This window comes from Dinoponera quadriceps, unplaced genomic scaffold, assembly GCF_001313825.1.
Source record: "Dinoponera quadriceps isolate SergipeBrazil2010 unplaced genomic scaffold, ASM131382v1 scaffold823, whole genome shotgun sequence".
NCBI classification, from domain to species: domain Eukaryota; kingdom Metazoa; phylum Arthropoda; class Insecta; order Hymenoptera; family Formicidae; genus Dinoponera; species Dinoponera quadriceps.
The window spans coordinates 37,381-52,708 of record NW_014555144.1 but is presented as its reverse complement, the minus strand read 5'-3'; the positions used below and the strand labels follow the sequence as shown (position 1 = coordinate 52,708).

At 45.5% G+C, this 15,328-nt stretch overlaps 3 protein-coding genes across 3 annotated transcripts; 2 read left to right on the top strand and 1 right to left on the bottom strand.

Annotated features, from left to right (window-relative positions):
* Positions 1 to 220: 220 nt before the first annotated feature.
* LOC106743087 (DNA-directed RNA polymerase III subunit RPC1) lies at positions 221 to 9,651 on the top strand. Its single transcript, XM_014616619.1, has 19 exons — positions 221 to 375; positions 710 to 845; positions 925 to 1,074; positions 1,137 to 1,478; positions 1,669 to 2,001; positions 2,253 to 2,390; positions 2,468 to 2,665; positions 2,761 to 2,997; positions 4,295 to 4,628; positions 4,804 to 5,053; positions 5,142 to 5,371; positions 5,778 to 6,357; positions 6,435 to 6,774; positions 7,175 to 7,362; positions 7,485 to 7,626; positions 7,789 to 7,944; positions 8,015 to 8,215; positions 8,652 to 8,785; positions 9,127 to 9,651. The coding sequence occupies exons 1-19, from the start codon at positions 335 to 337 to the stop codon at positions 9,218 to 9,220; spliced, it is 4,224 nt and encodes a 1,407-aa protein (XP_014472105.1). The 5' UTR covers positions 221 to 334; the 3' UTR covers positions 9,221 to 9,651.
* Positions 9,652 to 9,697: 46 nt separating this feature from the next.
* On the top strand, positions 9,698 to 11,136 carry LOC106743089 (parkin coregulated gene protein homolog). Its single transcript, XM_014616621.1, has 4 exons — positions 9,698 to 9,814; positions 9,925 to 10,243; positions 10,728 to 10,877; positions 10,951 to 11,136. Exons 1-4 carry the CDS (start codon positions 9,710 to 9,712, stop codon positions 11,112 to 11,114), a joined length of 738 nt encoding a protein of 245 aa, XP_014472107.1. The 5' UTR covers positions 9,698 to 9,709; the 3' UTR covers positions 11,115 to 11,136.
* Positions 11,137 to 11,162: 26 nt separating this feature from the next.
* Positions 11,163 to 15,319, bottom strand: LOC106743088 (probable glutamine--tRNA ligase). The gene is made up of 10 exons (XM_014616620.1): positions 15,074 to 15,319; positions 14,444 to 14,748; positions 14,140 to 14,348; positions 13,807 to 14,059; positions 13,440 to 13,737; positions 12,968 to 13,347; positions 12,369 to 12,687; positions 12,062 to 12,282; positions 11,669 to 11,861; positions 11,163 to 11,602 (listed from the first exon to the last, which is right to left on the bottom strand). The coding sequence occupies exons 1-10, from the start codon at positions 15,194 to 15,196 to the stop codon at positions 11,552 to 11,554; spliced, it is 2,352 nt and encodes a 783-aa protein (XP_014472106.1). The 5' UTR covers positions 15,197 to 15,319; the 3' UTR covers positions 11,163 to 11,551.
* Positions 15,320 to 15,328: the final 9 nt, after the last annotated feature.

Genomic DNA, 15,328 nt, shown 5'->3' with positions numbered 1-15,328 from the left:
TAAGCCTCGTGAAGGTTGCTCTCCAGGTCCGAAATTGACCAATCACGGTTGGTGAATTTCTCAAATCTCACGTCTCAAATTCTCATTGCAGACCCCGCTTGAAACCGCCGTAAAGCAAAGCCGCTCGTCGGCGCGCCGCCCCGCGGCGAACGCCGCAGACTAACTTGCGCGCGCACGCTCGCTGGCGAGCGAGCTTCGCCTGGCGCGCGGCAACCCGGTTTTCGGACGCCTCCGCGGCGGCGGCCGGTCCCACATGTTCCGGTCGCCGTGAACGCTACGGTAGTCTGCGCTCTGTCCGTGATACGACGTGTTGTGTTAACCCTTAACCTCAAACATGAAAGAGCAATACAAAGAGACCGATGTCTCCCGCAGGATGTAAGGATGAATCCGTGTTTACTGTGACTTAATTAAATACCAGAATGTTGCCCGACGAGGGCTGGTTATTCGCATTTTCTCCGCCTCTCTAATGCAGAATCTAACTCTCGTATGATGCGTGTCGTTCACGTGCTTTTTACATACGCGAGCAGCGAACGTGTGACGTTTTTCACGAGCGGAGAAGTTTCACATTTTTTTTTTCTATTCGTTCGTTAAAGTTTACACGATGATCGTGGAAGCCGAGTTCACTCGAGTGTGACTTTTCGCGTTCCCGTTCTCGGGGAGAAATATCACACGATTGCTGTCCTTAAGCGTATACGTTCTTTTTCTTTAGTTCCCATGTGTCCTTCGGAGTGGACAGCCGGCACAGGATGTCGCAACAGGCTCATATACACGTAGTAGCGAAAAACTTGTACAATCAGGATAGCAACCACACTCCGGTCGCCTATGGCGTACTCGATGAACGCATGGTACTCGAAAGTTTCAACATGTTATTTTTATATTTCGAGAGAAATAGAGAGTCGCCGAAACTGACTTTTCTGTCCTTAGGGAACATGTTCCAACGCGAAGAAATGCAGCACATGCGAAGGCAAGCTGAACGACTGCGCGGGACATTTCGGCTACATAGATCTAGAGCTGCCTGTCTTTCACATCGGCTACTTCAGATCTATCATTAGTATCTTACAAACAATTTGCAAGGTAACATCACGTACACACGCGATCCCGAGATTCCCCGAGTCCTCACTGGTTGATTTTTCCAGGGTTGCGCTCACGTCATGTTATCGGCCGACGACAAGTATTACTACAGGTGTAAGGTCTTGAATCCAAATCTGGGCTACCTGGCCCGCAAAGCGTTGCGCAAGCAGATCCTGGAGAAGGCGAAGAAGACGACAACGTGTCTGAATTGCGGTGATATAAATGGTACCGTTAAGAAAGCCGGTATGCTGAAGATCGCGCACGAGAAGTACAAGAACAAGAAGAAACAGGAGAGCATCATCGCGGAGAAATTAGTGAAGGATTACCGCTACGTGGTCGAGCACAACAAAGAGATAAAAAGCATTCTGCAGAACAGCGGCTTGGTTTACATTCTGAATCCGGTGCAAGTAAGAAGATGTTTCTCAACGACTTTTACACTGAACTTCGGAAACTTGAAGAAACTTCCCTTTTCTTCCCATTTATCTTTCAAACTTCGATAGAGCACGCCTTCCACGCGATACATATATGTATATGGCGTGTTGTATCGAATCGACGCGCGAATAATCCTTAAATGATAAAAATATATTATCATTTAAGGTTCGTGAACTGTTTGAGAGGATTCCGGTGTGTGATATTCCGCTGTTGCTGATGAATCGTGAATGTTCAGTACCGCGAGATTTGATACTGACCAGGATCCCTGTGCCGCCGATCTGCATCCGACCTAGCGTCGCGTCCGATCTGAAATCCGGCACCAACGAGGATCCCCTAACGATGAAACTGTCGGAGATCATTTTCATCAATAACGTTATCCAGAAGCACATGCAGAGCGGCGTCAACGTGCAAATGTATCACGAGGACTGGGAATTCCTTCAGCTCCATTGCGCGCTGTACATCAACAGCGAGATGTCCGGGATACCCCTCAACATGCAAGTGAGTGCAATTTTCCAATGCATCACGCGTGTCTCCCGCATCTTTCTGCGTATCCGGCCGACCTGAAGTCCGTCTCAAATCTTTTCCTACACTTGAAAACTTTCTCTCCGGGGGAATGTAGAAAAAAAGCAAGACAAAAAAGATCAGCGGTCCGTACAATACACCGATCGATTCTTTTTTAAACGAGCGAACCAAAGCGATTCCGCGCTTTTCTCTTTGCTTCCCGATGACTTCTCACCCGTTGCTTCCAGCCGAAAAAGTCGGGCAGAGGTTTGGTGCAGAGACTGAAGGGGAAGCAGGGCCGTTTCCGAGGCAACCTCTCGGGTAAACGCGTTGACTTCTCCAGCCGTACGGTCATCTCGCCCGACCCGAATCTCAAGATAGACCAGGTAGGCGTCGCGACGAATCCGACGCTGAAGTCGTTGTGAACCGGGCTTTCAACTTTTGACCGTTTGGTTACTTCAAGGTTGGCGTACCTCTGCACGTAGCGAAGATCCTTACGTATCCCGAGAAGGTAACACCGGCGAACATGCAGTTGATGCGCCAGTTGATTCGCAACGGTACGGACGTGCATCCCGGCGCGAACTTCGTGATACATCAGCAGACGCAAAGGAGGATGTACCTGCCGTACAGCAATCGGAACAAGGTCCTCCGAGATCTGAAGGTGACGCGTTTTATCGATCCTGTCCGTCTTCGTAGACGCTTCTCGGCCGTCTCGTCGAATCGGTAAATCATATCCTCCCTGCCTTTTCCGCGCAGTGCGGCGACGTCGTCGAGAGACACCTCCGAGACGACGACATAGTGCTGTTCAATCGGCAACCGTCTCTGCACAAGCTGAGTATCATGGCGCACAGGGCGAAGATACTGAATCACCGGACCTTCCGCTTCAACGAGTGCGTCTGCAATCCCTACAACGCGGACTTCGACGGCGACGAGATGAATCTTCACCTACCTCAGACCGAGGAGGCGCGGGCGGAGGCACTGGTGCTGATGGGGGTGAGTTGCCGTCACGATCAATGTTCGCGTTCAGCAGAAAAAGCAGTTTAGTAACGCTGCCAGGAAGCTTTTGCAACTGTTTCGCAAGATCTTCCGCTGAACGACACTTGACGGTTTACGATCGGCTCCCCCGATGTGTTTATCGGGCGGTTTGAAACCATAGGTCACGACAGAGAAACGTAAACAGTGAGAAAACCGACCAGTCACAGTCGATTGTTCGACCTTATGAGGAGAATATTTGTGATCGGTCAATTTTCTTGCCGCTTATGTTCTTCCGTGTGCCACAGCTCTGTACTGGAGAAAGTGGCCGGTACCACTCGGCAAACATGTTGGAAAAGCGCGAGGTCGCCGGTGTCGTTCAGAGAATCTCACGACAGTCGTCAATGGCGGCGTTCAGTGGATGAAGCAGCTTAGCGAACACCATCCGCTACCAGCGGCTTTGCAAAATTGTCGCGGTATTTTCTGCTGAACACTTGGCAGTTTACCCTTTCCCAACGCGTGTACTGAGCGGTCCGGTGTGTTAGACACGAAATGAAAGGAACGAGGAATTAAATGTAGGGAGATTAGAAACCGGGGGAATTAAGTTTCAACTTATCGTCAGCCATATTTCGATCTGCAGCAAAGAAATAAGGAACTGGAATTGGGGACATCATTGAAATTCTGTTCTTTGCAACTTTGTGCTTATAGAGCTTAGAAGTTGAGTAATAGTTGACACTCACGAAAATTAATATCTAATATCTTAATATCTATCTCTGTTATCAATATATAAGTGAAAGTCAGTTTGAGTCATTTCGATAACCATCAAGAAAATGATGAGGAGCGTTAATAAGGGCGGAAGATTGGCACACGGTGATATATCTTGGGGCCCACCAGTAATCGTATTACTACAACTGCAATTTAACGATGACAGTGGAGATTCATTAGAAAGTAGCAAACATAGTGATCTCGTTTAAAAACGTTCTTATACTTCATTCTCTACATTGTTTATATTTTAAACTACTTGTTTATTTCTAATACCTTACTCCCGATCTCTTATATTGAATTCCTCGATCCTCACTCCATTCGTCCAGACTGGAAAAGTCACGCTGGAAAAATGAGCGACCGCTCGGTAAACGCGCTGGGAAAGCGGTAAACCGCTGGTGTTATTCAGCGGAAAATCTTACAACAGTTGCAGAGCCGCTGGGAAGCAGCGCGATGGAAAGCGCTCTACCTCATACCTGCTTTTTATTATCGAACGCGTCCGTAATATTCCGAAGAAGAAGGGGGACGAGAGAAAATTGTCATTTCGCGCCCGTAGAACAAATCCAATCTGGTGACACCTCGCAACGGCGAGTTGCTGATCGCGGCTACCCAGGACTTCATCACCAGCGGTTACCGTTTAACGAGAAAGGACACGTTTCTCACGGAGGCCCAGGCTGTTATTTTGGCGAATTGCCTGATAGCCGGCGCGGACGACGTCACGTACGTGACTCTACCTCCACCTGCGATCCTAAAACCGCTGAAATTGTGGACCGGCAAACAGATATTCGGTCTGATAATGCGACCGAATACCGATTGCCCGGTCAAGGCGAATCTAAAGACAAAGGGCAAGGCGTATACCACTGGCGAGGAAATGTGCGTGAATGATTCCTGTGAGTAATCGTTGAGTCAGGTTGTTAAAAGACCGTCAAGGCTAAAGGCGTAAGATATCAGAAATTGACCAATCATAATTGACTTTTCTTCTATAACTCGACTGTGATTGGTCAATTTTCTTAAGACTTCGAGCTTGAAGCATCAGACCGGGACTTATTTCAATGATATCCACAGACGTCGTCATTCGCAATTCCGAGCTGCTGGCAGGCTCAATGGACAAAGCCACGTTGGGCTCGGGCACGAAGCAGAGTATATTCTACATTTTACTGTGCGACTGGGGCGAGGACATCGCGACTTTAGCTATGTGGCGTTTGGCCAAGCTGGCGAGCTGCTTTCTCACGAACGGGGGATTCTCCATCGGTATGGTCGACGTCACGCCTGGTCACGGTCTGCTCGAGGCTAAGCAAAACCTGTTGGACGTTGGGTGAGAGAGCTCGTCATTGTGATCTCGCTCTGTTGAGATATTCCGCGTGGGCAAACTCGCGCTCTGATCGATATTCTGTTCTGTCTAGTTACGCCAAGTGCACCGAATATATTCGGCAAATGGAAGAGGGTCGGCTGGTCTGCCAGCCTGGATGCACGGAGGAGGAAACGATGGAAGTGAAGATACTGAAGGAACTTTCGGCGATTCGTGATCACGGTGGTAAGGCGTGCTTGAAGGAGCTCCCGCCCAGCAACAGCCCCTTGACCATGGCCATTTCCGGGAGCAAGGGCAGTTTCATCAACATCTCGCAAATGATAGGTATGTTAAAAAGGCGGTAATAATAATCACTATAATTAGAATCGGCTCTCTTAGGCGTGCGGAAGACTTCGGTCGATACAGTTCCGTTTCTTAATATTCCGATGCTCGGGGCGGCGGTCATGATGCACAAATACTCAAAGATAATCCGCTCAATTGGGGATTTTCAATGCCACTGTGCCTGAGAAGCCCGACCGCGTATTATCGGAGAGCTTCGTGCAAACATTGGCCAAGATAACATTCCAATCGAGTAGAAATCAAATTAGCGGCTTCTCTTCTCCTCCTGACCTGTATCCTACTAGAGAATCAAAATTCGTCTAATAATACGGCCTGAGGGACCGAGTAGAATGGAAATAACGATCTCAATAGTCTCATGTTCTGACCCGACAACATCGTGCGATTCCATCAGCCTGCGTAGGTCAGCAAGCTATCAGTGGGAAGAGAGTGCCGGACGGATTCCACGGTCGCTCGTTGCCTCATTACGACAGGGGTTTGAAAACACCGTCCGCCAAGGGCTTCGTAGGGAATTCGTTTTACTCCGGTATGATCGGCTCCGAGTTCTTCTTCCACACCACCGGCGGTAGGGAGGGTCTCGTGGACACCGCCGTGAAGACCGCCGAGACCGGCTACATGCAGAGGCGGCTGGTCAAGAGCTTGGAGGATTTGTGTCTTCACTACGACATGACGGTGCGAAATTCCATGGGCGACATCGTGCAGTTCAGGTACGGCGGGGACGGTTTGGATCCGACTTACATAGAGGGCAAGCATCACTGTGAGCTTTGCAAACGCGTCAACTCGCCTTGTTACAATCCCAAGAACAAAGACTCGCCGCTGGACTATCAGCGGGTGTTGGATCATGTGAAGGCGAAGTCGCCGCACAAGGAGGAGGAACCTCTGAACGGCACTGAGCTAACCAGCCTCACGTCCGAGTGGTTTTCCGACTCGGGTCGATTCGAGGATACCGAGGCCGAGGTGAGGGAGGATTTGAGGTGAGTGTGAGAGCAGCGTGTACACGTTTCGAAGCGTGGGCAGATCTCGCGAATTCCGAACCGTCTTATCTTTCCAGATGCTTCCTGGAATGGCTGGGGGTGAGGATCAAGCGTCACCGGCAGAACATGCTGTCGCATTCGCCGGTGATGCTGCAGCTGCACCGTCTCACCGTCTCACAGCTGGTGGAGTTCGTGGAGACGTGCAACGCGAAGTACATAAAAGCGCTGACGGAGCCGGGTACGGCGGTGGGCGCGATCGCCGCGCAGAGTATCGGCGAGCCCGGCACTCAGATGACCCTGAAGACCTTCCACTTCGCCGGAGTGGCGTCCATGAACATCACGCAGGGTGTGCCGCGCATCAAGGAGATCATCAACGCCAGCACGAAGATCAGCACGCCCGTTATAACGGCGCCGTTGGTGAGCGGCTTGTTCCTTTCGGCTGAACTAATGCTGCGGAACGGAACGTTGTTCCCCTTTCCCTTCAATTTCGCTGTATTACGCTTGTACACCGCGGTTTCGAAAAGGCTCGGGACTTTGCTTTTTCGACGCCGGAACACCGGCGGTCCGGTGAGAGAATTTAACTTCTGCGAATCAATGAAGAACGCGTCCCTTCATTGCACCATCGGCTGTGTTCTTCCGAGCTGCACCGAAGAGAAAAAGTGCTGAAACCGTTTCGAAACAGTGTACTCATTTCGTTAAAGCGAGTAGTCTGTTCTTCTTAAAGGTGCAACCTAAGAGGAAGAAGAAATGTTGTCCATCTAAAAGGAACGGACCTACCATCTTGGACACCGACTAATCTTCCTTGTTTCTCTTACAGATGATCGACACGGATTCCGATATCGCAATGCGAGTGAAAGGACGAATCGAGAAGACAATCTTGAAAGACGTCGTGGAATATATCGAGGAGATGTGCCTGCACGACGATCACCTTCTTCTGATAAAATTGGACCTCGAACTGATTAAAGCGTCGAAGTTGGAGGTGGACGCTAACTCGATATGTTACTCGTAAGTATCCTCGGCCGACTAACACGAGGAGATCTTCGGGTATTAACACCTTGAACTACTGGAAGATCGTTCTCGGTGAACGGGATCGTTGGAACGGCGATGATGGATTTATAATCTTGTAGGATCTGCACGTCGAAGCTGCACTTGACCGCGAAAAACGTGCAGACGAATGGCGACTCCATCATCACTATTCGGCCGAATAAGCAGAAATCAAACAACGGACTTACGCAGCTGAAGGAGAGCCTTCCGAATGTCATAATCAAGGTAAAAATGTGTCATTAATTAAACGCGATATGTATCGGCGCGTGCGATATGCCATTTTATAAATACATTATAAATAAATAAATATATAAATTTAAATATATATATTTCTATTTATTTATTTATTTATTTATTTATAACATTTATATACTCTTTATTTTGTAGGGCTTGTCATCGGTCAATCGGGTGGTCATAGATAATTATGAAGACGCCAGTGGGAAAACGAAATACAAATTATTCGTCGAAGGAGATAACTTGAGGGAAGTCATGGCGACGAGCGGCATTCTCAGCAGGAAGACCACGTCGAACAATACCATGGAGGTGAGTCGTAGGAGATCGTACGAAGTCTCGGACGAGATAAATACATATATTCATTGATCCATCGTGTTAGGTCTACAAGGCACTCGGAATAGAAGCGGCGAGAGCAACCATCATGACGGAGATCGAGTCGGTGATGGAGAATCACGCGATAAGCATCGATCGTCGACATCTGATGCTCGTGGCGGATTTAATGACAAGCAGGGGAGAAGTGCTCGGTATTACCAGGCAAGGCTTGGCGAAGATGAAGGAGTCAGTCTTGAACCTGGCATCGGTGAGATTCTACGCTTCCCGTTAACACTTCACGCTCACCTTCACTTTCTCAGTTTAAGTTATTGCAATAATTTTAATAATTGCAATTTTAATTACTTTAATTTTTCGATTTTAATGTGCTCTCGCTGTCACGTCACATACGTGCGACGTTAATTTTTTTTCTTCTTTCTCTATATTCACATTAAAACTTTTCTTTTTTTATATTTGTATAAACATACAGTTTGTTTTATACAACTAAACAAAGACAAATGCAATGTGATTTGTGAGGAAAACTTGCAAAACAAACCGTGATAGCGAATATGTTGAATTTCTCATATTTGTTTGCGCATTTTATGCTTTCACTTCGATACGATATGACACTTTTTCGATTGATCTTGGCTCGAATTTATTAAAAATAGTAGGAAACGCTTCCCTCAAGCATATTATTCGTGTTGTAGTTCGAAAAGACTGCGGATCATCTATTTGATGCTGCTTATTACGGCCAAAGCGACACCATTTGCGGCGTATCGGAATCGATTATTATGGGCATTCCGATACCAGTGGGCACAGGACTCTTCACACTACTTCACAAATATCCTTTTCGTACTATATCCTATTATTCTCTAATGCTAAGTCCTCGTCTGCAACTTTACTTTAAGCGTGAGCAGTAAGCAAAGTTGACCAATCACAGTCGTTTATTAGAAGAATAATTGACCGTGGTTGGCGTTAATTTGTTTACGGCATGCGTAAGCAAATATTTAAATAAGTAACTAAAGTTAATAAATAAAGTAACAAGTAAACATAAGTAAATGTTAAAGCAAAGTTGCAGACGAGGGCTAAGAGTTCGTTATTATTACGCGTTATTATTTCAAGGAAAAAGGCACAACTTTGGTATATTTGATACGAGCATTATTTTCCTTAATGATTAAACACGGCGGACAAGGACGAGCCGCGGAAGAAGGAACTCCTGTTCGACGACCCGCAGTTTCACAAGAAAACCACGAGCGCGAAGAGTTTTCTAAATTAGTTCCATTGTAAATGTTAGGTACTTTATAATAATGAATTTAATAGACCAAGGATACTTAGATTTTTTTAATATGTAACAAAAGGAAACATTTATTCGGACGAGACAAATTCTGCCGCGCAAGATCAATGTATATTACACACACACACACGCACACACACACAACACACACACACACACAAAACACTTTAAATATAGTTATTTTTATGACGAAATATGGTTTATGACTTCATGCGTAGAAATGCGTAGAATTGCACGATGTATGTGCAATAATCTCTCTCTCTCTCTCTCTCGTTGAAAGCGAAGCGCTCGTGCAACGTGAACGACGGTGACATTGGACATTTCGGTTGCCTGGAGACGGCGTACTGTTTGGCCTACTAAATCCGTCGTCTCCGTGTCAACAATCTCTCCGTATTAATCCATCCGACGGAAATGTTGAATTAACGTGCGGCGTGTCGCGGAAATATCCCGGGAGGGAGGAAAAGCGTCGGTATGGTGAACGAGAAAGAATTCTGGACGGAGATTCGTAAGGACATACCGCGATACAAGAAGAGGAAACCGCGGGTCGTACCCGCCTTCACCATCCAGGCTCTGCAGGTGACCGCATTAGCAGCAAGCGGGACGTACTGCGAGGACGGTACGAAGAGGCGTCGAGGCCGTTTGCAAACGCGCGCACTGATCGCACGGTTATTCGCTCTGACTCGCAGGAAAACACGATCGTCGCGAAGCCGCCGCGATGCAGGCCGTACAAACCCCGGCCGCCCAAGCCGTCGACCTTCCGCAAGTTCTACAAACGCGGCCTGCTGCCCATCTCCTTGGAGAACGACGGTTATGATCAGAAGATCAATTGGAAGGTGGACATTGAGGACTTGGACTTCCACCACTACCTGCCGATGTTCTTCGACGGACTGACGGAGACTGAGCAACCGTACAAGTTCCTGGCGGAGCAAGGGATATCGGACATGCTGGAACACGGTGGGCCGAAGATCCGGCCGGTTATCCCTCAACTGATCATTCCTATTAAGAGTACGCTCGGAAATCTAATTGTGAGATATACGAAATGTGAATTCTAACTAGAAAAGGACAAAAGGGTTGTAGGGTTTGGAAGGGGGACGTATCTTTTGCTGGATAAAAAGTTCAATGTCTCGAAAAGTATTCACTTTTCGATGACTTCGCCCTGGTATTTTTATACGCAGAATAAATCGAGAAATCGATTTATACTACAATAAATTATAATTCCATTAAATAAAATGAAGTTGACTTTGACATGACTTATTGACTATTGACGATATTGATACTATTGAATTATTGACGATACAACGAAGTTGAGGTCACCAAAATACGTCCCCCTTCAAACTCTACAACTTTTGTCTGAAACATCTTTTTTGTTATGTTAAAGTTGCTTTTTCGTTACGTTAAAGTATCTCAATTTAAATGCCTCGCCTTATACATACATATATATTTATTTATGCTTTTTTTAATAAAAATTTAATAAAAGTATCTTCGTCAGACGCTTTAAACACGAGAATGCCTGAGATAATTTGTACCACGATGAAGGCTCTTCAACGTTTAGTACGTTCGGCCGATTGCATCGGTGAGGCTCTAGTCCCGTATTTCCGGCAGATTCTACCCATCCCGAATTTGCTCAAAGATAGAAACGGTAAGCGCGTCGATCTAGTTTTCCCCGCGATTGCGATAATGCAGAGAGATGAGAGCACTTCGCGCGATTCCAGTGAATCTCGGAGAGGGCATCGATTATTCACAGCAAAGGGGAGAGAACGCAGCGGACCTCATACAAGAAACGCTGGAGATACTGGAGAGATACGGCGGCGAAGATGCGTTTATAAATATCAAATACATGGTTCCCACCTATGAATCTTGTATGATGAATCAATAGATAGAAAATGACATCACGCAATCCGGAGTAGCGGATTTATTCTTTAAAAGCAACTATAGCCAAATAAAAAATGCGTGTAAAACTCACATAAAAGGAGCGAAGAAGCAACATCTTACTTAAATAACACGTTTAACTAGATTGAAGTATCTATTAAAAACAGCCATGCACAGGACGGACCTGTAACCATTAGAAAAGTTACTTTTTACTCAAGTTTTCCTCAACTTCCATTATCTCGAATACACGCAAGATATCAATAGTTATCGGTCCACACTGTGTAACTCAATGACTCAATAATTTACTAAATATTGCTTAAAGAACCGTTTTTCACACACTATCGAACACAATTTCATTTCGCACGTTATAAAAATTGTAGCAAAAGTATAGCACATTTATCCACATTGATGTAAGAATCTCTCTCTCTCTCTCTCTGGGAACATTCACACTTTCCCAGCATCTTCCTTCAATGTCACAGTGCGATTGAAAACGAGCTGAAATAAAATCAGAAGTTGTTCAAACTGCACGTATATGCACGTCAATGATCTTATATACCTCACCTTGCCGGGTTTGGTGTCAGGATCGACGGAGAAAAAGCCTATACGCTCGAACTGATATTTATCGTACACTTTCGCCGTGCGAGTCAAACTCGCATCCATATACGCTACAACTTCCTTCTTGCTGGCTGGATTGATGTCGCTTAAAAATCCGTTTGGTACCTCGCTCGTGTCTTCCGGATTCTTGTGCTTGAATCTGAAAAATTTAATTTAATGTATTTTAATTGCACGGTTCATATAAAAATTCTCGGTCTTGTACAATTTAATTTAAATTAATTCAATGTACTCTTTATTTGACATGAGTTATTTAATGTAGTTTAATTCAAATTTAATTTTAATATATCCTATATATATATAAATTTTCTTGAATATAATTTGGAAAATTATGTTACTCACAGACGCTCATAAAGTCTAACGGACGCCAACGTTGGATGAGACACCCAGTGTATAAACGCCTTTGGTTTGTTCCTTTCCGAAACAGGCTCCTGCTTGACAGTTATATTCGTAATGTTGCCACTGGCATCTTTCTCGATACTTTGAAACGTTACCACGACACCCGCGTGCTTCAAGCCCACAGGCTGCTTTGGAGTCAAGCGTCGGAAACCCTTTTCTTCAATCTACAAATACACACACACACACAAATTGAAAAAAACTTGCCCCCACACAGAAAACAATAACGTGAACGTAAATCTCTAAAGTGTACCTCTTTAAAGTCCGAAGCTTCTATGTACACGATCTCGTCAAACGTAATTTCGTGACGTCCCTTCTCCGGCTCGTTGGGAAAATCTGGCACGGTGAGTTTGATGGGTTTCTCTTGGGGGAAATTTCTCATGGTCAATTTAATCGGTTCCAGGACGACCATGGATCTGGTAGCGGTGAGGTTCAGAACGTCCCTGACGGTCGCCTCCAACGCTGCCGGATCGACGGTCGCCTGTGCGCCGGTCACGCCCATCTGAGCGCAGAAATTGTTTACAGCTTCCGCTGGGAAACCACGTCTACGTAAGGCAGTCAATGTAAACAACCTGCGAAGAGAAAAATGAGAATTCTACATGAAGATCATAAATGACACATATGATATATTATAATATAGTGTTTTATAAATCAAATATAATACATACAGTGCATATAACGAAATAATAAAAGATAGTATAATTATAATTAAAAGTATAATCATAGAAGAAGAAAGGTAGATAAGAGTCTGTGCGCATTGTGTGTGTATTTCATTAGCAATAAATCGATAATATTAAAAACGATAGTTTGAGAAATTCTTTTTCTTGAATAGTGCACAACGCTGTACCTCACCTGGGATCGTCCCAGTCGGTAACGATTCCCTCCTGTATTAATCTGGCGATTTTCCTCTTGGAAACTACAGTGTAGCTGACGTTCAGTCGACCGTACTCCCATTGGACGGGACAATAGACATCCAAGGCGTTGCACAGCCAGTAGTAGGACGATCTTCGCGACTGGAATTCCTTCGTGCATAGAGAATGAGTGATGTTCTCGATGCTGTCGCACAAGCAATGGGTGTAATCGTAAGTGGGATAGATGCACCATTGGTCGCCGGTCCGGTGATGTGGCAGGTATTTTATCCTGTAAGCGACTGGATCCTGCTTGCCTTCTTCCAGGGTAACCTTCATGCGCAACGTCGCCTCTCCTTCCTCCAACAAACCGTCCTTCATATCCTGGTTTTCGACGAAAAGAAAAAAAAAAAGAGGAAATACAATGAGCGAACCGTAACCAAAGAGACACGCTAAGATACAAAGCGTTTCGTTACGTTGAACAGCTGCAAGCTTTCCTCGACCAGCCTGTCGCGCCAGGGACTCGGCGGAGGGTTGAAACCTTTGATCTCCTCGCCGGACTGGTGACAGACGTAAGCCTGACCTTTCCTTATCAACTCCACCGCCCATTCGTACAGTTGCTGAAAGTAATCCGACGAGTGAGTGATCCTGGCGGGTTTGTAGCCGAGCCACTCCACCATATCCCGTATACCGACGAAAAATTTCTCCTCTTCCTTTTCGGGATTCGTATCGTCGTACCGCAAATAACATATACCGTCGTGAGCAGCGGCATATCTGTGGAATTCATTCGTTTTACAACACAGCTCGTAAAACGTAGCTCGTGAAGCCGGATAGAACGCATACCCGAAATTGATATTGATAGCTTTGGCATGACCGATGTGCAAAATTCCATTGGGCTCGGGCGGGAATCGAGTTCTCACTTTGCCGCCGGTGACTTTCAAGTGTTGCTGCAGCAGGCGATGCGTATTCGGCGTCACGACGTATCCCTCGGTTTGATAATTTTCCCCGGGCTTGTGGAAGTTCACTTTGGTTCTCATGAGTTCGCTTATAGTCTGTGCCTCTGTCTTCTCGTTATTCAATTTCGCTTCCTTCTGTTCTGGAATTTCGTCAATTTCTCATCACCGATAATAGACACGCGTGTCTCTGACTAAAGAAACCGTTCTATATGTATGTTACCTTCTTTCGCAACTTCAGGTTTCTTCACCTTCGGTTGCTTGTCCTTCGGCTGTTTCGCTTGCTTAGGCGCTGGTGCGAGATCGGCGTCGGTTTTCGGGCCCAACAGATCGAGAAACTGTATGTCGAATTCATTCTTCACCGCTTTACCGTCCGCCCACATCAGAATGTTGCGCACCTGCTGCATCAACGGACCGGAATTGAAGCGGTACCTGTTTTTGAGTCCGCCCAGTTAGTATTGTAAAGAAAAGTATACGTCAGCATCGTGAAGAAGTTGATTTTCGAGCGATCGAACAATTTCATTTACCTCTTCTCTATTATCTCACTTTTGTGCGCTTTTATGAATTTCTCCACTTCTTCTTCTATCTGTTCGGGTGAAACTACCACGCCTATACCACAGGATTCCTCGAAATTCGCTATGTTAACGTCGTTGCTCATGTTAGCTAGCAAATAAACCAATGCAGCATCTATCCTCTGTACAGTGTCTAATTTCCTCTCAGTTATATAATCAGTAACAAACGGTATCTTATCCGCAATCTGATTCTTAATCTTAGAAGCTAGATGGTACAACAATATGCCAACATCTTGCGAGATAGGACCGCTTTTGGCAGCCTGAAAAAATTAAATATATTACTTATAAGTAATCCTTTAATCGTCATATCAAGCGATAAACACCTTAACAAAATATAACCAGTTTAGTTTTTTTTTTTCCATAAAAAGAGAATGATTTTAATCCAACTACACGGATGAAGATTGAGATAAAAATGTGAGATAAAAATGCAATAACACAGCGATTTGCAGCTCGATCTCGCATTGGGGTTATCATTAACGGTAAGAATGAAGGTGAATTTAACGCGAAATGTATAGTTTTGTACGCGTAGCACTTGATATTGCCGGACTATCAATTCGCCGGTAATCGTCAGAACAGATTACTAACCTCATTTATAGCCAGCTTAAGATTCTTCGTAACATTTGCGTTTTTTAAAGTCTCCTTAGCCTTCTGTTCACTCAGACCGATCGTTTGGAACAGTCTCACGTCGTTCTCGTTTTCCGTCAGCATTGTTTTCTCTTACTTAAAATGAAATATATACATAAAAATAACTCTACTCAAAAATCATACGGACCACGATTTGCCATATGGATATATGTACGTTCCGATCGGAGTGCAACTTTTGATCTTCCGACACGTTTC

Bases quoted from the DNA above. Each gene is read 5' to 3' on its own strand.
- LOC106743087 (XM_014616619.1), top strand. From the start codon at position 335: ATGAAAGAGCAATACAAAGAGACCGATGTCTCCCGCAGGAT. The intron at 1,075-1,136 runs GTAACATCACGT...TGATTTTTCCAG, and splicing joins TCTTACAAACAATTTGCAAG to GGTTGCGCTCACGTCATGTT. The intron at 4,629-4,803 runs GTGAGTAATCGT...TGATATCCACAG, and splicing joins AATGTGCGTGAATGATTCCT to ACGTCGTCATTCGCAATTCC.
- LOC106743089 (XM_014616621.1), top strand. From the start codon at position 9,710: ATGGTGAACGAGAAAGAATTCTGGACGGAGATTCGTAAGGACATACCG. The intron at 9,815-9,924 runs GTGACCGCATTA...TCTGACTCGCAG, and splicing joins TCACCATCCAGGCTCTGCAG to GAAAACACGATCGTCGCGAA. The intron at 10,878-10,950 runs GTAAGCGCGTCG...GCGCGATTCCAG, and splicing joins TTTGCTCAAAGATAGAAACG to TGAATCTCGGAGAGGGCATC.
- LOC106743088 (XM_014616620.1), bottom strand. From the start codon at position 15,196: ATGCTGACGGAAAACGAGAACGACGTGAGACTGTTCCAAACGATCGGT. The intron at 14,749-15,073 runs GTTAGTAATCTG...TAATTTTTTCAG, and splicing joins TTAAGCTGGCTATAAATGAG to GCTGCCAAAAGCGGTCCTAT. The intron at 14,060-14,139 runs GTAACATACATA...ACGAAATTCCAG, and splicing joins ACCTGAAGTTGCGAAAGAAG to AACAGAAGGAAGCGAAATTG.